This window comes from Myotis lucifugus, unplaced genomic scaffold (assembly GCF_000147115.1).
Source record: "Myotis lucifugus unplaced genomic scaffold, Myoluc2.0 scaffold_3, whole genome shotgun sequence".
In the NCBI taxonomy this organism is placed as follows: Eukaryota; Metazoa; Chordata; class Mammalia; order Chiroptera; family Vespertilionidae; genus Myotis; species Myotis lucifugus.
In genome coordinates this window covers 8199208-8222738 of record NW_005871051.1, presented here as the reverse complement: position 1 = coordinate 8222738, position 23531 = coordinate 8199208, and the positions used below count along the sequence as shown (strand labels likewise).

At 38.2% G+C, this 23531-nt stretch overlaps 1 protein-coding gene across 1 annotated transcript; it reads right to left on the bottom strand.

The window, feature by feature from the left end:
* Positions 1-329: 329 nt before the first annotated feature.
* Positions 330-18781, bottom strand: ICOS (inducible T cell costimulator). The gene is made up of 5 exons (XM_023763217.1): positions 18717-18781; positions 2921-3250; positions 1896-2002; positions 709-793; positions 330-337 (listed from the first exon to the last, which is right to left on the bottom strand). The coding sequence occupies exons 1-5, from the start codon at positions 18772-18774 to the stop codon at positions 330-332; spliced, it is 588 nt and encodes a 195-aa protein (XP_023618985.1). The 5' UTR covers positions 18775-18781.
* Positions 18782-23531: the final 4750 nt, after the last annotated feature.

The window sequence follows — 23531 nt, the reverse complement described above, 5'->3', positions numbered from 1 at the left end:
GGCCTTCTGTGATATACACAAGTTCTTTAAACTTGCACAATTTAACAATATCTTCACCAATTCCTCCTTCCTCCCCATGCTAACACCAACCCAGATCTCGCTTCCAAATCTCAGTCTAAAATCTCCATGTATCTATACATCTCCCACAGTGATTTTTGCACTTAATTGATATTCAGTAAATCTCATTGTATGACTTAATGAACTTTTTTTTAACAAGGGAGACTTTGAATCATCTCAATTTTTAAAATATCAATTGGAAAATTTCTTTGGTACAATAGTGATTTATGAACTTGTTTAATTTTAATAGTAGTTTATAACCTTGTTTGTTTTCAATTCACTGGAGAAAAACATAAAATCAGGTAAAATAAAAATTCAGTTTTTCACAGAAAATACGAAAAGTCAGACTTAGAGGCATTATTCCTCCCTCTAAAATCATAAATTAAGCCCGGTGTGGCTCAGTGGCTGTGCATCGACCTATGAACCAGGAGGTCAGGGGTCAATTCCCAGTTAGGGCACAAGCCCAACAAGGGGTGTGCAGGAGGCAGCCAATCAATGATTCTCTCTCGTCATTGATGTTTCTATCTCTTCCTCCCTCTCGCTTCCTCTCTGAAATCGATAAAAATATATTTTTAAAAAATCATAAATGAAAATTCCAGTCTTACTATGAAGACAGCTCTTCCCTTCCCTAAGCCCTAAATGTTGCTGTACCTGTGCGCCCAGGCTTCTTCGCCGTGTTCACCGCTGCCATGAACATGTACTCACTGTTCGCATCATGCACACTGGATCGATGCTTCTGAAAGAGAAAGTCAGAAAACAGGTTGGTCATCTGCTCTCCCCCGTCTCCATCCCTGTTATTTGTTGGTTTGTTTGTTTTGGTTTATTTGTTTACTGTTTTCTATTCTTTGTCGGAGTGGTATGTGAGAAATGTTATAATGGGACTTAGGGTCCTGGCTTTTGGCTAAGTAGGAGAACAACATGAAAAGGGCTTTAATTAAAAAAAGCTGACTTCCTCATTTTGGCCTTTATTGTTCTTTCCTCCATAAAATTAGATCATGGGCTCTATCTCATTCTCTTCCTTTTTATCTCTTTTTTCATATTCCATTTGGCACAAATATACTCACCGTCTGGTCAATGGTCACACTGTGGATACACTTGGGTATTAGCAGACTTGCATCATGCAGGGAGGTATAAGTTCTTTGAGAACATGTATTGCAAAAGGCTACAAAGGATATTTTCAGCACAGATCTTGTTGTTGTCATTATTGTTGTTGTTTTATCATTCTGCATGGCTTTTCAGTGGTTTTTCTTTTAAAATAAGGAGCCCTAATAATTTACCATGGAAACAAACTAGCCATTTACTTCTCAGCTACTACTGGTACCTTATAAGATTTTCTCACTGATTATTTCTTTTTTTAAATTTTGTTTTATTGCTTAAAGTATTACAAAGAGTATTAAATATGTCTCCTTTTTTTGACTATTTCTTAATTAACCAATGGAGTGAAACAGAATGGTTTCATCTTTGTTCCGACTCTTAGGTAGCTTAGAATAAAATGTGCAGCCCACATTAAATAATTTTTAAAAGCAAGAAGCATCTATTTTTATGTTTTTACCTTCCTCCTGACTTTTTGTCTTTTATGGGCCTCAATTGTCTCATCCTTGTTGAATAATAACAACATATCTCTTTGTAAGCCATCGAATAAGTTTTGAAATGAAGCAGTTATAAAATAAGCTTCTGTTCCAAGTGGGTAGTTTAGTTAGTAGGTATATCTTGAGAGAGAAAAAGTAGTCTACCTGTTGATCCATTTACTCTCGTAAAAATAATATGTACTTCGATGAGTAAATAACCATTGATATTCCTCAGTAAAATTGATGCAAGAAAAGATAGACATTGCTCACCTTATTTTTAAACCAACATAAAAATGTGCATCCAAAAATGTAGACGACAACAAAAGCTGCACATCCTATGGGTAACCAGAACTTCAGCTGGCAACAAAGCTGTGATTCTGGATTAGAAAAAAGAAATGTTAAGAACAAATTCTAAAAATCAAATCCCCTCTTTCACTGCTGAATCCCAAGGTGGTGTTTTGTGTGGTTTTTTTTAACAAATGTAAAAGAATGATTTAATCAAATGAGCTTGTTTTCATTGCAACCATGAAACCCAGTAAATAGTAAACAACATCATTTTAGTATTATAGCAAGGATCCAAAAACTAAAACGTAAAAGACTGTACACACAAATATGTTTACAAATGTGACTAATAAAAAGGACTTTTCTGTCTATATTTTTGCAAAAAAATAAGTAGAAAAAGTAATGACATAAAACTGTTCTTTTCAGTCATTTCCCTGCCTTCTGCAAATTCAGCAAAAACCACAGCCTTATGTGAATAGAAGTAATAGTCATTAAGCCATGGGTTTGGATATTTGTCTTCATTTTTCATGATTTTTGATGGCATATGTGTCTTAATTTTTTTTATATTTTTATTGATTTCAGAGAGGAAGGGAGAGGGAGAGGTAGAAACAACAATGATGAGAAAGAGTCATTGATTGGCTGCCTCCTGCATGCCCCACACTGGGGATTGAGTCTGCAACCCAGGCATTTGCCCTGACCGGGAATCGAACTGCGACTTCCTTGTTCATAGGTCAAACCACTGAGCCATGCCGGCCAGGCAATGGCATATTTGTTTTAGAGACAACATGATCTATTTCTAAGTCAGCAATCTACATTATCAAATTGCATATTACTGATTAATATCTATTATTATTAACAAATCATCTCTTACATATTTTCATCATAAGTAATTGTCATCAATTGCACCTAAATGAACTCCAACACAAAATATACTTATTTGTTTGTTTTCATTAGCAAGAAAAGTCAAAATGCATATGTACAGTTACATCCAGAAGATGAAAACAATGTCTTACCGTAAATATGCAAATATTCGCTCTTCAACTTCACTTTGAAAGGAGGAGGATCAAAAATTGATAGTCTGCAGGAGTAATAGCTGTCATGAGAACTGTCCAAGTTATTCAGAAAATAAGAGACACTGTTATTGGATGATTGACAGAATTTCAGACTCTGATTGGATACGGTGTTTTCGCTTCCCTTTGTCTTACTGAAATCACAGATTATTTGCGTCCCTTTCAGCAACTCCATTCTAAATTGCTGGACGTTCTCAGAGCATTTGCATAACATTTGTACACCTCCATTGTGAAATGTAAATATTTTAGACTTGGCAAAATCATCGATTTCTTCTGGATAAAAAGAAAAAAAAGCAAAAGCGACATTTTAGGAATAGGTTGCCCTAATAATTATATTTGAATACAAAAGTAATCTCTTCATAAAGTCATAAAAATGAAATACTTCACAACAATAAAAGAACTTAATAGTTAAAACTGTGCCCTAGAAGAAGCCTAACCAGAAGCTTGTCATATATGAATATATAATATGCAGTGTATTAGATAATATATTTACAGAGTATGAATAAAACAGATATGGTTCCTGCCCTTTGGCAGCTTCCATTTTGGAAAAAGATGGTAAATAAATAAATATGTAGTAATGCACCATAATTTGTGTAAGGAATGGAGTACTAATTGAATAAAGGTGGTGAGATTGGTTCTAATTTCTATTGTAGAATCAGAAAATGCCACTTTTCCTGGCTAGCATGGTTCAGTGGTTGAGCATCGACCTATAAACCAGGAGGTCACTGTTCGATTCCCAGTCAGGGCACATGCCCAGGTAGTGGGCTTGATCCCCAGTAGGGAGCATGCAGGAGGCAGCCAATCAATGATCTCTCTCATCAGTGATGTTTCTATCTCTCTCTCCCTCTCCCTTCTTCTCTGAAAGCAATAAAAAAATATTTTTTTAAATAAGAAAATGCCACTTTGAGGAAATGATTTTTAATATTGAAATTGAGGGAGGATTTGCACTTAGTCAAACAACGAAAGTTTGGGGAAGAGATTTTGGGAATGATGCAGTTAAGAAAAAATTCTTAAAAGTACAAATAGCTTAAACTAAAAATAAGTGATTATATTTAAATATACATTGATATTATACTCTCTTGCTAGAGTGTAAAAGAACAGATGCATCATTTTCAAATGATAGAAATGTGTGTCTTCTCGGAACCTCATCCATTGAAAACTAAATTAAAGTCTGATAAAAAAAAAAAAAAAAAGTAAGGCCGCAGATATTTGCTTACTGTTTCATTTTTTAAAAGTAATTTTAATCTTCTAGGAAGCCAAGGTTGTTTTTGTAAGCTACATAGAGATCACAGAAGGAGGAGACTGAAATGGTTTTGGCCTGGCTACAGATTCTCAGTTCTTAGATTACTCAACCTGACCTGCACTCTTTCACAGTCTGGGAGCCCTCAGGGGATGTCCAACTGACAGCTTAGGCCCAGCTTGTGGCTGAGCAGCGCTTCCCACCAGGAAGTGCACTGACCACCAGGGGGCAGCTCCTGTATTGAGCATCTGCCCCCTGGTGGTCAGTGCTCATCATAGTGACCTGTCATTCCCTCGTTCAGTCAATTTGCATATTACCCTTTTATTATATAGGGTAAGTTCAAACTGCTCATTGCCTTTCTTTTTTTCTTCTTTTCTTTTAATGTGAGAAATTTTTATGCTGAATTTGTTTTGAGGAAAATATTATCATGAGTTTTCTACTTGTTTTAAAATCTCTATCTTTATTCTGAAATATTTTTGCTTTTTTTCATCCAGATACATATTTGTTTTATATAGCAAGCATATTATTTTGTTTTCCTCCATCGTCATTTAATGTTATAAACATTCCATTTTGACATAGTCATCATAATTATCCTTTGTAATGATGGTATAAAAGGCCATAGTGTTAATCTATCATAATTTGTTAAAGCATCTACTAATGCTGAAAGAACTGCTCCAATTTATAATATGACTAGCATTATGCAGGAGGATTCATTTACTACAACTCTACTTGCACAAATTTTATTTAAAATTTTACGTAAGATTTTTTATTAATTTTATTTAAGATTTATCACAGTTGCCTTAATTTTATTTAAGATTTGCCACAGTTACTTATTTTTCTTAATATCTGTAGACTTCAATGTATATCTCTCATATTACTTGGGAATAGATTTTCAACTTGGGGTTTGCTTGTGAATATACACACAGGTATTCTAGCTTTCAGTTATGGCAGTCCAGGTTATTCAAACTCAACCCATACCCCAACAACTAAAATGCTGAACAAAATGTCCTGAAATATTATTAAAAGAGAAGAAAATACTAGTTAAATTTGAAGAACTAGAACTCAGAGAGAAAAGCAGAGCTTAGGAGCTACTTTACTCTGAAAGCATTTGCTGTTCTCCCAGATTCAAACTTTTGTTTTCATGTTTCAACTCCCAGAGTGTGAAAAGTGAGAAATCTAGTAGAAAACCCTTTCCTCAATAAGCTGGATCCCAAAAGGTTACATCCTTGGAGTATAGGTAAACCAGAAGTAAACCAGCCCTCATGCAGATTATAACCCACCTTTGAATCTCTTCAATGGTCTATCTCAATTCTTACATTTTGTTTAAGGTGATTTTAGATTATTATTATTACCCAGAGGCTTTTGAAAGTAAAAATGCAAACTATTCCAGGAAGAAAAAATTTATAGGCCTCAAATCATATCTACAAATAATATTTAAATACAATGATAAACACACCATAAAAAATAATCAGACACAAAGGGAAACAAGATAACAGGAACAACAGACTACAAAAACAAATCCACAAACAATTATATATTTGAATTATCAGACCCACAAAATAAAACAACTGAGCTTACTATGTTTAAGGAAACAAAAGATAAACTTATAATAATAACTGCAGAGCACAGAAAACTCAAAAAAAGATCAACTAATTTGAATAAAACAAAAATCAACAACTAACACTGGCAAAAACCACACAGATTAAAAACTCAATGGAAAGGTTAAGAGCATTAAAGCTAATGAGAGAGCTGATAAACTGAAAAAATAGGTTAGAAAATTTATTCACAGTGCAGTCATAATCCACAGATTCAAGAATCCCAACAAATCACTAGCAGGTGTTTTCAAAATACTTACATCTACACATAGCATAATGAAAATCCTAAAAACAGCAAGAGGGAGAGAAAAAAAAAGATTGATTGTCTTCAAAGAAGCACCTATTAGATTGACAGGTGATGTTGCAACAACCATAAAAGCCATGATACAGTGAAATTATGTCTTATATCTTCAACGTGGTGAAACTACCCATCAACCTAGAACAGTGGTCGGCAAACCTCAGCTCGCGAGCCACATGCGACTCTTTGGCTCCTTGAGTGTGGCTCTTCCACAAAATACCATGTGCAGGCGTGCACGTACAGTGCAATTGAAACTTCGTGGCCCATGCACAGAAGTCGGTTTTCGGCCTGGGCGAGTCTATTTTGAAGAAGTGGCATTAGAAGAAGTGGGGGGTGTCGGTCAGTCGGGCGACAGGAGACACGGCACAGGCAGGCCGCGGGTTACGCAGCGCAGGGGAGGTACATTGTTTTGAGGTACATTCGCTGAGGTCGACCCCTTCCAACTCTCCCATCCACACTCATCTTGTATACTTGTTTCAGATGACAAGTGTGGATGGGAGAGTTGGAAGGGGTCGACCTCAGCAAACGTACCTCAATCAGATTGAGGACATTTCTAGCAAAGGCCAGCTTAGGAGTACCCTAATTAAGTTAATAACAATGTACCTACCTATATAGTTTAAGTTTAAAAAATTTGGCTCTCAAAAGAAATTTCAGTCGTTGTACTGTTGATATTTGGCTCTGTTGACTAATAAGTTTTCTGACCACTGACCTAGAACATACTGTCTAGAAAGACAGTAAAAGGTGTATGTAACTTGAAACTTTGATAAGTGAAGTATGCATGTTGTGATAATGACTAAAAGAATAGATAGAAACAGAATATATAACCTCAGTGAATATCACAAAGTTCAGTCTAAAAGGGGAGAAGAGTTGGAATAGTTGAAACCAGGAAGGAAAATACAGGCATGGAAGACTTCTATGTGCTGACAATGTTGTATTTCTTGACCTGTAGTGATTGTAGGAATGAGGTAGTATGCTTTATAACTTACTCATCAACAAGACATTTATGTTTGCTCACTTTTCTTTATAGATGTTTTGTTCTAGAATTAAATTTTTTAAAGTATATAAAAACAATGCTTATTTCATTTTAAAAATAGAGGGGATAATATAAGCAAATGGGAAAAAACCAATAGCATGAGTAGAGATGAAGTCTGTATTATATAAAAATGAAAGTTGTTTTGCTTGGGGACTTATTTGTCTGAGTAAATTATGTTGCTGCTATTGTTTGGATGCTTATGTCTCTACTGTCTGCTGTAGAAGATAAAATCAGTGGGCTGGTTCTCAGTTCCTTTAGAAATAATCAAAGTAAATTTCCCAAGGACTTTATAACAGCAGTAAGTAAACCACAAAGACATCTTGGACTAAAAGTTTCTGCAGCCACTGTGTGTACAAACAGACATAAATGCATTGCTCTCTATTTCTGAAGATGATTTTGTCATCAATTTTTTCCCCTTTTGTGTCCACACAAAATGGTTGGCGGTACAAGAAGGAAGAAATTCAATTCAGTGGTTCCCAAGGAAACCAGAGGCAAATTCAGGCCCTGGCATTAGCAAGCCTCTGTGACTGGAGTGCCCCTCTTGACTTCAGCCTCTTCATCTGTGGAAGGGTTAGGTTCATGGTTACAGTTAGGGTTAGGTGGTGAGACCAAAACATCTTAAAGTTCTTTCTAACCCTTAGTCACCATGGATCCAGGATCAGAACATACCATCTGAGACTGCAAGAAAGCTATTTCTTTGCTGTTGGGTCTTCCAGAGAAGAAACCATGTTCCTATAATCCCCTCTCTGTTCCAGCATCTTAGTGGGCTATTTCAGGGAGTTAGGAAAAATGGAAAGTATTTTGGTAGGGCTTGAGTGACACAGCCAATTGTTTGTGCCATTGACATCAGAGGAGTAACTGGAGATTCCCTCTTAAGTGTCATTTCTACTGGACATGCTTAATTTTTTATTTTATCATAATTTATGTAAAAATTACCCAGTCACCTTTTTATTATCAAACTAGGGGCCCAGTGCATGAATTCGTGCACTGGTGGGGTCCCTCAGCCTGGCCTGCAGGGATCAGGCTGAAACCAGCTCTCCAACATCCCCCGTGGGGTCCCATATTGCAAGAGGGTGACACACCTTGGAATCGGGCTTCCTTCTCTCTGGTTCCAGGCGCGTCACCCAAGAACTACAGCTGCCAGATCACCACATCTCGGCAGCTCCTGCACTGAGCATCTGCCCCTTGGTAGTCAGTGCGCATCATAGCTACCGGTCGGACAGTAAATGGTCAGATGGTCACTTAGGCTTTTATATATATAGATGTAGTGATAAAAAGCCTGACTTAAGTTTCTACATACTCAATGCTTAAGTTCTCCATCTGGAAAACCACTTGGCAAATCTGTTTGTAATTTGAATGATTTCAACTAAAGAAACTAGGTATGGCATTTAATGGATTGCTTCATAATTATTCTGGCATCTATAGAACAGATATGCTCAAATACCTAATCACAAATTCTCCTTAGTCTTTGGTGACATTTTAAAAACAGTATCAAAAGGAGGTTATACCTGTAACCATGACTGAAGCATTTAATGGATAGACAGACACTTTAAGGAAAATCTGTATATTACTTTATACAACAAGAGAAGCAGCTAGAATCTTTTCTTTACCCTCCCTGAATGTTTTTATCGCCAAGGCTAATATTCAACCACCATTTTTATAGCCAGTGCTTGGGTGTTAAATCTGCTTGATCAGTTCCCCTTCTACATCAATAATTAAAAATTGCAAGTGTTCCCTTCCCCAATCTCTTTCATCTTGCCCTTTGCTCCTTTCTCCCATGCTTAAATTTTCTCCAGATACCAACTCTTAATATAAAATCATCCTTCAAAATGTCCTCTCCCACACTCTCCTCATTCTCCCTAACATGCCATCTCCATCTCAGATACCCATACATTCTTACATACATTGCTTGTCCATGTTTCAGACACCCTTATACCAGTAAACACCCCCACATTCTTATACATATTTCCTGTAATATCAACCTCTACCCAGTATCATATGCAGTCAGACCTAGTAAACTTAGAAATCATATATCAAGTCTGATTCTTCCATGTACAGACAACTGATGGCTTAGGCAGTTTAAATTATTTGTCTATAAGGTCACATAACTTCTTGGGTGCATGAAATATTTGGGGTTTAATTTAAGGTGGGAGTGTCACTAGCAACAACCAAGGAAAGGTTTATGGAAGCAGGCAACCACATGAAGATAAAGAGTGTTCACCACAGACTGAGTGTTCACCACTGTTAAAATCTGTCTACAGGAAGAAAGTTTAATTTCCTGTTTTATGCCCAGTAGAATGTAATCACTTCTCCTCCATCTAAACTACAACTGTCCAAACCAGCGTCATCTCTCTCTGGGACTACAAGAGCTTCCTAACTTGCTGGGAGCCGGTCCATCCTTGCTGTTTCAAGGGACCTGGCGTATATGGCATACTGTTCTTAATATGTTTGCTCCCCTTCTTGGCGCCATGTGTTTTAACCAAGGTCACCTCTCCGAGAAAGGTTGTTTCCCCAGGTGGGGATCTTTCCCTGAGGTTAGGGAGGGGATACAACCCCTTAATTAAGTGCCAGGCGGATAGTTAAGCTACATAATCTTTACTCCCTGGAATGGAGATAAGAAACGCCCTAACCTTTGTAATAGAAATTGACAGGATTAAAATCGGCTGGTATAAATATGGATGTAACAAGACAATAAACATCAGAACCTCGTCAGATCCTAACCAGAACCTAGCCAGAGAACATGGCAAAAGATCCTGGACAGAACCTGGCTACAGAACTTCACTGGAGAACCTAGACAGAACATGGCAAAAGAACCTGGATAGAACCTGGCTAAAGAACCTGGTGACTGAACCTGGCTGGAGAACCTAGCGAGAGAACATGGCACCAGAACTTGGCTTGGAGATCCTGACCAGAACTTCGCTGGAGATCCTGGAGGGAGAACCTCGCTATGCTGATGAACTGAACCCAGTTTCCATGTCATTCATTCTTCGCCGACTCCGTCCACACCTTTGGGGATCCCTGGACCCGTTGGGTTTGGACCCCAACACTAACTCTCTGCTGTCACCCTTTCCCATGTACCATTCATTTTCCTCAAGGAAACCAGTATGATTTTCTAACACACACAACTGGATAGTGCCATTGCCATTCCTGTCAAACATGTAGGGCCTTCCCATTTCACTTAGAATAAAATCTAACTCCTTACCTTGGTTTCAATGACACGCATGACTCACTCTATTTCTCTGAATTGTAGTCACGGTGCTCTTTTTCCTAGTCCTCAAACACTAGAAGCTGGTCCCTAGGGCTTCGAAATTATTGTTTCTTTGCCTGGAATGTTCTCTCTGATCTTCATATGCTTCTTACTTCTCCAGCAACCATTGACCACTCAATCCAAAACACACCCCAAATCATTTTATAGCATATTACCCGAGATGAAGTATTTATCATTATCTGAAATTATCTGGTTTATTTGTTTACATGTTTATTGTCTAGTTACCCCACCATAATGTAATCTTTAAAATCAGGGGTCTTGTTCATCTTATTATAGAGATACATCCCAAGTTCTGTAATAGTACCTGGTATGTAGTAGATCACAGGAAATACCTCTTGGATGGATGGATGGATGGATGGATGGATGGATGGATGGATGGATGGATAAATATGTAGATATTTATAAATCTGGGAGATGAAGCATTGACTATAGAATGTAAGAACCAACGGGCTCTTAGAAATGATCCAGTTAAGCCTTTCATTTTACATTTACATTTATCAAGCTAAACTGGAACCAAAAAAGGGATCATCTTGCCCAGGATTATAGCTCATTGGTGGGACATGATCCTAAGGTTAGCTATACCATGTTGCCTTTCTTCTGGAAACAAGGACATGCAAATATACAATCAAGCATAAAAGACACCTCTTCAACAAGGATATCACATTCTAATGTAAATTATCTGTTTGAGCTTCAAAGAAACAGGTTCTTTACCTGTATCGCCCAAGTTCATAAAGATGTGTTTAGATGATTAATGATTTTCTTGGCTCTTTTATGTGAGGGAAGGTCAGGTTTAAATCTGGTTGGTTATCAGGACCGCATTATATTTGTCCAATGTACAGGGGTTCTGGGACCAATGAGTATTCTAACACACCTAGATGTTTCCTAACCATAGCACGTGAGTGATTTGTGATACAATCACCATGCTATGTCTTTTAGCATTTAATACACTATTAAAAATACAAATAGGAATATGTTCTCTTGAATCCTGGTAATGAGTCTTAAAATCTGGTTATTAAGTCTTAGTTTTTGTGTTGATATTATATCTGTTGACTTCTTGTTGGTATTCTCAGATTATAAATACCGCAGAGCAGCGATTCTCAACCTTTTTATTTCATGGCACACATAAACTAATTACTAACATTCTGTGGCACCCCAAAAGATATGTTTTTTTGCCAATCTGACAAAAAAAGTTTAATTTTGACTCATTCACACCAGATGGCTATTGTTGTGTTGGCTGTTGTCATTTATTTTTATTTCACAATCTAAGGGGAAGAGTTTAATGTCCCTGACTAAATAGTCAGGTATTGCAAGTTTTAAAAATTCTTGTGGCACATCAGCTGAAAATCGCTGCTCTAGAGAACAGGTACTATATCTTCTTGATCACGTTGACTACATGTCTGTAGGGTACAATCTTCCCAAAAGAAGTTCAAACCTGTTAACTGCTGCTAACTATGATTTTTATAATATTACTATTGATATCCATAGACTAATGTTTTCAAGAGAAAAAACAGAATCTTTATATTAGGTGACTTCTTTAGGTTTTCAATTTTTTTCAGAGGATAAAAGCATTTGCATCTTTGTTTTTTGGGAGCTGTTAAGAAAATCCTCTGACGAAAAATGTATTCCCCTGAGAATTGCCCTATGGTCCAAAAGTTTATTTGCAAGTTGATTCATTTAATATCTAAACTATTTCATTTCTTCAGTATAAGACAGTCTTGTTTGAACCCATCCTGCCGCGACTCTTTGTAAGCAGTGGTATTATCCCTGGTTGAAAATCTTTTAACAAAAACATTCAGAAAATTCACACAATGCAGTGATGTGAGACAAATCAGCAATTTGACTTTGGTCTCCTTAACTCAGACTTCTAACCACAAACCTCCCAGAGGTGTCAGGGTGATAGAAAGATAAGATCTCCTGAGTTCACATTATTGATAGTGCTTATTAAACACATTTTCTGTAATCAAACCATGATAAGCTTTAGCTGAGTACAGCACAGGAATGTGACATAGAGGCAAGTTCTACAAATTGCAATGATTATTTTAGGTTTCTGTAACATTTGATCTTTTACTAAGAAATTCTAAAAATGTGCTTTCTACCACTTTTTTCACCTTTCATAAAAGCATTGTCATTTCTTATGAGTCTACTAGCTAAAAATGTAATACATACATCATTTCTATATTTGTATTATTGTTCAAAGGCACCCAAACGTGATTGAAATCAATAGGAAGAGTAGGCAAAATAAGCCCAATCCAAACACTTAACATTAACAAGGTAAAAGGCCAAAAATGTGGAAAAGGAGAAAATGTAAAATAAAAAATAAAAAAGCATACACACACACACACACACACAGAAAGAGAGAGAAAGAGAGAGAGAGAGAGAGAGAGAGAGAGAGAGAGAGAACATGTGAATTGTTTATATGCTCCATACTCTCCAAGGAATTTGTACTGGGGAATAAAACAAGCTTTGTCCTCTAAGTTAAATGAAAGATTAATTTTCTTCTAGTAAAAAACGATTTTCTTCAAGAAAATTGAAAAATCCCAGAGGTGATATAAAACTCTGCAGCAAATACTCACTAAGTAATTAATTTGCAAACAAGTTACTTCTTTAGTTATTTCATTGCCATTGATTTGAAATTGTCCTCCTAGGAAAATCACATGAGATTAAAATAGATCCAACTCTCTTCCAGGGAGAGGGAGAGAGGATTTTATCAGTACTCATGAATATCCACATACTTCCCATCCTTCAACTGCTGTGCAAGGCCCTTAGGGCACACAGACAAGGTGGCCACTGGGTGAACTTGTTTACATTTAAGGCTCCAGTGACTCACACCTTTCTCTCAAGTCCACCCCTCCCCTTGGCTTCAGGGAATATTTCCAATTTCCTTTCAACATCTCCACCTGGAAATCCCCTGACACACCAAAATTAGCATTTCCAAACTGAATTCAATATTCACTCACAAACCAAAAACCTCATTCTTTGAAGGAGTCACTTGTCCGACTCTCAGAATCTCAGAGTCGTCCTATTTCTCCCCCTCTGACTCTCCTGATCCAATTGGTCACCACAGCTCAAGGATGCCTATGAATTCCATTGGTTACCTCCCCTCCCAGTGCCAATTCAGATCTTTCAATGTCTTCCCTCATCTGTGAAAGCATTTTCTTGACTGTCTTTCTCAATAGCAGTCTCTCCCCTCTGAGTCCCTCCTCCAGGTTGCTCCCAAAATGGTATTTCACTCCCCAGCTTAAAAGGTTCTATTACATTGTTGCTTATGAGGTAAAAATAGTCAAAAATTTTTGCCATGACACAAAATCCTTTGACCATCTCAGACAGTATATTCAAGCCATACCAGAATTTTTGGCCATTCTTTTTATATTGTTACTTCCATTTCCATAGACTAGAATATCCTATTATGCCTTTATCTGCCTAGAAAACCTTATTCATTCTTTAAGAACTATTTTGAATTGGTACCTGAGACACACACACACCCCCAAAAATAACAACTCCTATTTTCTCAATAATATTTTGCTTAAACCAATATACTTATAATTCATATATGTTTAGAGCATAATTATTTTGCCCATCTTTCTCATTTAATATGAGCTTCACAAGAATAAGGACTGCTGCCCTGCCAGTGTTGCTCAGTGGTTAAGGGTCAACCTACGAACCAGGAGGTCACTGTTTGATTCCCCATCAGGACACATGCCATGGATTCAGGCTTACTTGATCCCCAATAGGGGGCGTGCAGGAGGCAGCTGATCAATGATTCTCTCTGATCGTGATGCTTCTATCTCTCTCTCCCTCTCCCTTCTTCTCTGAAATCAATGAAAATATATTTTTAATGAAAGAATAAGGACTGCATCACGGTCCCCAAAATAACCCCAGGACCTGGAACATATTAGAAGCTCAATAATGTTAAATGAATAAGTACAGACAGTCCTTGGGTTATGTCGGACTCAACATACGTCGTTTCGTGATTACCTCGCCATCTCCCATTTATTTATTAAAAAAAAAAAAAGTTCCGTCATTTCGACGTCTGTTACATATGTGCTTTATGTTTTTTTTAATTATTTATTTACCACAAGTAAAGGTCAGGAATTGTTATCTTTCTTTTAAATTTGTTTACTGTTTCACTTCATTACTGCTGTGTTTGTGCTCCACCTGAGTGACATTGGTGCTTAAGCAGGTGGGTTCCAACTTATGGCAAAAATCGCGTTACGTCGCGCCATAGGAACGGATCTCCGACGTAACCCAAAGACCTACTGTACATAGGAAAATATAGAGGGTAAGCATGGTTGGTAACTGTCTGCGACAGGCTGAGAAGAGCAAGAAAGGCAGGGCAAGAGATCCTATTTACTGGATATCGGAGGACGCTTGTTTCCCAGTCCAAAGACAAAGACTCATAATGATGGGGAACTCAAGAATTTAACAATCTTAGCTTCAGTTATATAGTTAATGGGCCTGGTAATTAATGCATGTAGAAAGCTATTGTTCCAGGGACTGGAATGTATGGCTGGACTTGCCCTGACTTCAGGGAGGCCCGCAAGCAATTCCACCTTTGTGCCCCAGGAGGACTGTGAGGGACCAAGAGGTATCTGAGTCATTGTGCTCCAGGGAGAGAACATCAGCTCCCCAGACACAGATAATCACCAGTCATCACATGAAGGGATGCTCGGAAAACCACCAGATTGCAGCTTTTATCTGATTAGTCGTTTTCCCTGAATTCCAAACCCCTTGCCAATTGTTTTCCTGAATTCCAAATCCTTTACCTACTCTTTTCTTCTCATAAAAAGGGTCAGCTTGAGATGAGCTGGGAGACAGTGTTTAGGGTGTATAGCACACCATCTTCTCAGATCGCTGGTCATCTGAATAAAGCGCCATAAGGATTCGGCCTTGTCTCTACTTATTGGTTCTGTTAGTGACAGGTAGCACAAACACCGGCTTTCCTGGTTTCAGTACAGAGTGATTCCCAGCCAATTCTCTGAAGCCCAATAGGTCTAGAAGTTATATAAATATCTAAACTTTCATAAGCTTCCAAAAATAATAGCAATAACTTATTAGCATGGAGTGCTTCTTATGTATTGAGTACTGTGTTAAATGCATTGCACGCACTTTATCATTTGTGGTTCATAGCAGCCTTTTCAGTCAGATTGTCTATTTTTATCCTTGTTTTACAGATGAAGAAACTGTGGTTTTAAATTACTGGCCCATGGTTATAGAGCCAATATATGGTAAAGCCATAATTTGGACCTAAATAATCTGAAACCAGAGTCCACACTCTTAAAGAGCCACTTAATGCATTAGGCTAGATTTGGAAGGTATTTTCAGATATGTATTTTCCTTCAGGATATATTGGGTATATAATTGTCCCAAACACTTAAAGTAATCACATTGGTGTCACATGTATGTTGTGATTGTCATTTCTTAGATAGGAAATATGTGCTTAACACATTGAACCTGCAACAAAATCTGGATCTTTGCTCTAACGGGGTTTAAATTCTTAATGATTATTCTGTCACTTACCTGCCTGTAGAAATGTAAAAATATGGATTCACATATACAAGAAACTTTCCATCATATTTAAATATGTGCAAACAGATACTACTATGAGATTTTTGCTTTAGACCTATATAGTACAAAATGAAAAGAGTTTTAATTGTGAGTGTAATAGAGATGTTGGTGATGGTGGCGTTGTTGAATCTTTCATAAAAGGATTTTTTTGGTGCTGAGCCCAAGGAGAATATAAATGTTGTCTGCTAAAAGTTTGACTTCTCAAATTCAAAAGAGTTACATTTAAATGCTCTTTAATTGATTATTGAAAGTCCCATGTCTATGTCAACATGGCTCAGACAAACAAAATATTCTATCAGAACTGGTGGTTGACAGGATCAAAACTCTTGAGTCTGTCTTCCTCTTTTTATTTTTGACTAGAGGCCCGAGGCACGAAATTCGTGCATGGAGGGGGTGGGGGGAGGATCCCTCAGCCCGGCCTGTACCCTCTCCAATTCGGGATCCCTCTTGCAATCTGGGACCACTGGCTCCTAACCACTCGCCTGACTGCCTGATCGCCCCTAACCACCTCTGCCTGCCAGCCTGATCACCCCCTAACTGCTCCCCTGCCAGTCTGATTGCCCCTAACTGCCCTCCCGTGCCAGCCTGATCATCCCTAACCGCCTCTGCCTTGGCCCCGCCACTGTAGCTTTGTCCGGAAGGACGTCAGGAAGATGTCCGGTCTAATTAACATATTATCCTTTTAGTAGTATAGATATAAAAACTAGAAGGGACATTCAAGTTTCAAGTCTCCACATTGAACTAAAAAAAGAAAATAGTTATCATCAGCATATGGAGGTAACTCCAGGAGATAGAAGCCTTCCATTTGTATTCGTATACTAGTACACCCATATGCACAAAAGAATTCAGTGTTCCAACAGAAAAAAGATTTTGTCAAAAAGTAGTAAGTTATTTACTACTGTGACATTTTAAGACTCCCACAGCCTTGCCAAAGGACAAAAACACATTTGACATGTTTCCCTATGTGGCTTTAAAAAATTTTTAATTTCTTTTATTTATTTGTTTTTAGTGTCCAGTGCAGGAAAAGTCTTGCAAAATTTCATAGAACTAAAATGTGCGAGTTAGTTCTTCCTATAGACAACAATGTTGGGATTCTGCTTTCCTTCCCAACCTCATCTTGCATCATCCCCCATGCCTTCCTTCTCTGTACTCAGGCACATTGCCTTCTTCTGGTTCCCTGGCCTTACCTTCCTCCCTCCTGCCACAGGTCCTTAGCACTTACTCTCCTCATGCAATGGAATGTTCCTCCCAACCCTCATACCATTCTCCCCATTTACTCCTACTTGTCCTTCAAATATCAGTTTAAGTGCCACTTCCACACAAAAGACTTCAATGAACCACACTTCCCAACACCACCTCTACACCCACCCAGTCTAGATAGACTTCTTTATTATATTCTATGATAGAACTGAGTTCTACCAGTAATTATCATTAATTCATGGGATTATATGATTAATGCCTTTCTCCCAACCATTTATTTAGCTTCATGAGAGCAGGGACTGACCTAGTTTTGCTCATCATTGTATGTACAGCAGCTAGAATAGTACCTCCTGCATAGCAGGTGTTTGGTGCAGTATGAATAAATTGATGAGTAAGTGAATGAATATTAATTCTGAAGCTATTTGTTTGTTGTTTATGTCACTAAAGGGTTCCATTGGGTTGTAGAAAAGCTGCAGTTAGACAAGCAAGTTGTCCCAAACTGCCCTTGGGACTTATAAGTAGATCCTATTTCCTCATTCCTCATTCTTCTTTACAAGAGCATTTGAGCCACTGCAAGATCAAACATATGACCAATCTACTTTTGGGTGGGTTTTTTTTTTTTTTGGAAAAAAATTAGTGTATTTTCTGTACCACTAAAAAAATTTATTATTTCTAGATAAGATTATACCTACTAAAAGTGGTGACTTCACTTTTAGTGTTAATGGAACTCCCCAACTTAATATAATTTCACTTTTCTTTTCCCAGCCTCAAACACATGGCTCAGAGTTAAGGATAAAATAAATGTAATACTAAATAAAATCTACAGGGTAAGAAGCAGTAGAAACACATATATTAGTTCAATTTAGTAGATAGTATTATTTAAATTGTTTAAATAGAGTCTGACATGTGCCACCTGATAGAAAGAATTGAGGACTTCAGAACTATTATTTTTTTTAATGTCTACAAGGGCTGGGGTGTGTTTCTACATCATCCACTACTCCTTGGCCTTTTAGAGGGATTCTGACACTTTGTGTTGAGAAAACTCTGTGGAGGCCTGGGCATTTCTAACAATAGACCACCCAGATAAGATTAAAATCAAAATCCTATTCTCAAAGTCCTTCCATTTCATTTTCTCCTTCAGAAATAATTCCCAGCCCAATGTCAGGACTTTTCATTTTCATTCCGTTGACACAAGTCATTCTTCCTTTCATCTTTCTCTGAGAATAGTAGGCCACTCTTCTACTTTACCCACTAAAAGGTAACTCCAAGCAGGTAATTTAAAATTTTAATGGACTGATGAAATCTTTTTCTTTATCTTAAAACATAATATCAAAGGAAGCAGTACAAACTCAATGTCATCAACAGTGACATGAGTGACAAATGCCCTTAGCCATCCACGTACTTGGGCCCTTCTGCAATTGTTCTTACTTTCAAAAAAAAAATTGTTTTCTATTTGATGCGTAAATTTTCTACCTTTGATTTTTCCTACTGTCGCTTATTAAGTTATAACATAATAAGAAATATTCAATAGACCACTTACCTGTTAGAACTTCAACTTGGAAGCAGAAGAGAAAGAAATACCAAAGGTCCAACTTCATCTTTGCCAAGAACAGATAAAATCCTCTTCTACAGAGCTGAAAAAAATAACAGCAAAATTCATGTTCCTAGATGTTTTCTACTTGCTGGAAAGGAAGTGGCTTTGTGGGGGTTGATGCAATGTCACACTTACCATCAAGGCAAGGATGTGACTTTTTTAAAATGTATCTTTATTGTTGAAAGTATTAAAATGCCCCCCTCCTTTCCTCCAATGACCCCTCCCCCCTCCCCCACCCACCTCCCTAGGCAAGGATGTGACTTTTAATTGATGGCAGTGGCTGTACGAGAGGTATTATTGCTACTGGGGACTAAGCATAACTCATGGATTGTTTAGGATTTTGACGACACAGGAAAAGTCTACCCTCATTGTGGTTCCAATAAAACAAGTGACAGAGACAATGCCTATTCTTTTCAGAACCAACCTACTTTTCTGAAAATTAGTTATTGGGATAGCAGAATCTAAAAATAGCCACATGACGAATAACATATTTTGACACATTTCTGTCTTCTATTTGCCTGAGAGTTTGAAATAGGACAAGAAATAAATGATATTACAGAAATTGCAATGAAGATATCTGAAAGAAGAGTAACCTAGTAAGCTGAGAAACAATATTGACATGGCATTCATTGTTAATTATCATTTTCCAAATGATGGAGTCGGTTTTAATCCAACATAAGCCCTGCTCTGCATATTACAAAAGAGTCTGTAGAAACCAGGGACTCCACATTTATAACCTCAGATGAAAGCAAGAAAATGGAAAAGCCTACCCATGATTTCTCTATCCCTGTAGGGAGATAGAGTAAACAATAACAGCAGTAATAATAATATAAATTGTAGTATTTATATGTACACAAATGTTTTATGTGAAAGAACACAAGTTAATACAAAACATGTATAAAATTAAGTACAAATAGTATATAATATATTTAACATGCATAAAATGTAATATAAATATAGCTAATATTTTTTAGCTAATATTTTTACATTGTCTCACAAGTATTTCAGTGAATTTGTTGTGTGTATATATATATATATTATGCTATATACATCTATTAATCTATTTAATCCTCTTAACCATCCTATGAAATGGGAACTACTAATCACCCATTTTACAGATAAGGAAAACTGGGGCACAAGAGTGTAAAGTACCTGGCCTACCTTGTATGATTAGTAAGAGGCAGGGCTGGGATATGAGGAGCCACTGGCTCCAGGGTCACTGTCTCCGGAGTCCTCAGTCTTAACCAAGTAGGTGGAACCGTTAGTGCCAAGGCTTCTGAGAATACCACCCAGCGTCTAACCCAGCTTCCAGGAGGTTGAATCCACGCTGGGTTTCTGAGAAGTGACCAGGCAGAACCAACTCTTAGCCTGCAGAGGTGACATCCAGGTAAAGTTGGAATCAGTTGGGCAGGGCAGCCGAGGTGGCAGTCTAAAATGCCCAGACATTAAAGTAGAACCCAGGTTTGGGGCTATAGAGGAATCATTAGGGATACTGGACCAGAGCCAAGGGGCTCCAGAGGCAAAGTAGGGGGGTGATTCTGCAGTGATTTCCCTAAGCTGCTGCTGGTGTTTTCCCAGGCACAATTTTTAGGGCTCATGGGCCTCAGTAGTGGGTGTGAAAGAAGCTATGTGAGAGACCGAGCTGGCCTGAACAGTAAAGATTGGACCCCCAGAGCCCCTAGGAACCTGCTACCCTGATTCCTCCCTTTCCCTTCCACTGTACCCTGGGCAGCATCAAGAGGAAATGCCTCCAGATGCGTGGTCATTACATTGGAGTCTTTTTCCAGCAAAGACACAGGCAGTGAAGGATAACTGACTTTTTCTAACCTTCTTGTGGTCGAGCTCTGGAACTAAGTACAGTATGGAGAGCTTTTACTTTATTTGATAAAAGCTGCCACAGATCTAGAGTTCAACTAGTTATGCAGGGGGTAATAAGATGGACAGGGAGTAATGAACATTTATTGAGCACATGCTATGTGTCAGACATTGTGCCTCACATAATTACCTCATTTAGTTTTAACCGCTATAAGATAGGTCCCATTATTATTCCCATTTTAGAGGTGAGGAAACTGATAGAGAAATTAAGTAACTTGCCTCGGATCACACAGTCAATAAGTGATTGAACCAGGCACCTCAGTCCCAGATAAGGAAACTCTGAATTCCACACTTAATTACCACACTATACTCTCATGTTAGTCTTCATTTATCTAGCCAGAAATTACTGGTAACATGATTTTTTTGGCCTCATATTTTGATGGAAGAAGGGTACCTTTAGGTCCTAGACGAAGTTCAAAAATATTTGAACGCAAGAGATTTCCTAACAAAATTTAGGTGTGACATTTCTATCTCAAGAGGAGAAAATTACACAACAATAAACACAATTACTTACAGTTTTAAATATTCAGAACTACTTTTCGTGTGCCTGCAAAATAAAATGGGCAAAAAATTTCCATTCACCGCACAGGAAGCACTCTTGTTTGCTTTTATGTTATTTTTTTTTTATTATTCCATGACTTAAGAAGGTTTTGATTTGTGTGTGCAGATGCCTGGGGCAAAGGTGGGGAATGGAAAATCTGTTACATTAAAAGTAGAATGTTTATTATAACTTATCTTGTGGGCACCAGAGTCAAGATAGTGTGTGCTTGCTTTTCTGAAGTTTCACTGGTAAATATCTTTCTTTTGCTCTGCTTAAAACTCACGGAGAGCAACATCTACATGTTTAGGGGACCCACACACGGAGGCCATTGAATCCAAACAATGGGTTAAAAAGCAGCCCAAAGTACCTGTGTGTCACCTGAACTTGGCTTGCCTTTTTGAGATAGAAAAGCCTGGAAAGAGAGGGTTCTTCCTCATCAAAATTGCTTCTCTTCACTCATTCCCTTGATTGTTGAGTGGCAACACCAGCCAGACACTTAGCCAGGAATCTGTGTGTCGGCTCTCTCCACTCTCCACTAATCTATACAAATAAAAGGCTAATTTGCAAAGTGTCTCCTCAGGAGTTCTACTGGGAGACCAGGAGCTTGATCGTTCACTATGACATGCACTGACCACCAGGGGGCAGCGCAGAACGAATGGAGGCCCTGGCCGAGCAACTGGAAGGCCCTGATCGGCCCTGATCGCCAGCCAGGCCTAGGGACCCTCCCTGTTCATGAATTTCATGCACCAGGCCTCTAGTTTACCAATAAGCCCCATTCTTCTATTTTCTTCTGTCTGCCATGTGTTTCTCTCTCTCTTGCCAGGGTCACTGCCTTAGATCAGGCCTCCAGCATGTCTCTCCTGGTCTTTCTGTCCCCTCTCTTGTTCCATTTCAATCCACCTCCACACCAACCAGAGAAAGTAATCTTTGTAAAATGTAAATCTAGCTCATCTGTGCTTCCCTGCTTAGCATCCTGTCAGTCTAAGGTAAGGCCCAAACTCCTCATAGGACCCTTTATGATAGGCCTCCAGCTCAGCCTCCTCTCCTGACACCTTTGTTCCTTCTTCCTCCTGCACTGACAGTGCCAGAACTATTGAATGATGCTGCCTTCTCCACATTCCCGAGCTAAGGCTTCCCCCACCTGCCAGGAGCCCTCTTCTTGCCCCAACTCCCCCTCCTCACCAGCCCAGCTTCTTTTCTTCTGCAGAAATCCTACCATTCTTCAGATCTTTGCTTACATGCCCATCAATTCATCAAAAAAGCCTTTCCTGATCCATTCGTTTCACTTCCAACCACTTCCATAACTAGTGTCCATTAGGTAGCTTTTCTGCATCCTCCTAAAACCCCTCTGTGTCCCCATTCTAGAACTCATCATGCTGCTGTAAAGGCCTGTTTCCTTTCTTACAGCCCCTACTGTGAGCAGCATCAGAACAAAGACCAAAGATGCCTTCTTTGCAGCCATATCTGCAATGCCCAACACAGGGCCGGGGGCACAGCAGATGCTCCCTAACTGTCTCAACTGAATGAGTATATGAAGAATTTTTGACTTTTGAAGGAACTATTGCCAACTAACACTTTGCTCTTTGAATCATAATGCATAATGTGAGGGAAGAAAATTATCAAGATGTTTTTGTATTTCACGTTGAAATTAGTCTAACAAATATAAAAAATAATCATCCTCAAAAAACAATCATCCTCATTTAGCTCTTATCTGATCATTTGTCCATCCAAGTCATCAAACAAAAGAACCTCCTATTTTAACAGCCAAATCATATATTCTCATTTAAAAGTTATTAATCCCATAAAGCTCAGAAAACCAATTACACATTTCCACAAATAATAAATAAATCTCAGTGTAAGATACGGCTATGAAGTGATATGACTGATACTTTTTACATAAATACCCATCTTAGTCACTTTGGCAGCAAAGCTTTCGTTTTGATGATGGTGCCATCGCTCAAACCATTATAAAACACCCCTGGACCCCATTCCCTCAGTCCTGTCTTTTGGTCCTGAACTGCCTTCTTAGCTTCTTCCCTTCATTTATAAATCCTCTAATGATATGATTTATCTAATCATTAACACATACAAGCACATTTCCTCAGATACTGTAACCCCGGTCACAGACATTTCTCTCTTCTTAATAAAGACAAGTCCACACTCAGTCTCTGCCCCTCAGTGCTTCCTCGATGCTCCTCAACCCATTATAGATGGGTTTCTGTCTCTAACATTCTACTGAAACTACTTTCCCCAAAGCCCACTCATGGATTCCATATTGGCAACCCCAACCAACACTCTCTATCCTTCCCTTTCTTGACTCTGTGGATCACTTGGAGCTATACTCA

Excerpts from the sequence above, each read along its gene's own strand:
- ICOS (XM_023763217.1), bottom strand. The coding sequence starts at position 18,774 with ATGAAGTTGGACCTTTGGTATTTCTTTCTCTTCTGCTTCCAAGTTGAA. Across the intron at positions 2,003-2,920 it reads CGAATATTTGCATATTTACG|AATCACAGCTTTGTTGCCAG; the intron begins GTAAGACATTGT and ends TTTCTAATCCAG. Across the intron at positions 794-1,895 it reads TATGTTGGTTTAAAAATAAG|AAGCATCGATCCAGTGTGCA; the intron begins GTGAGCAATGTC and ends TTTCTCTTTCAG.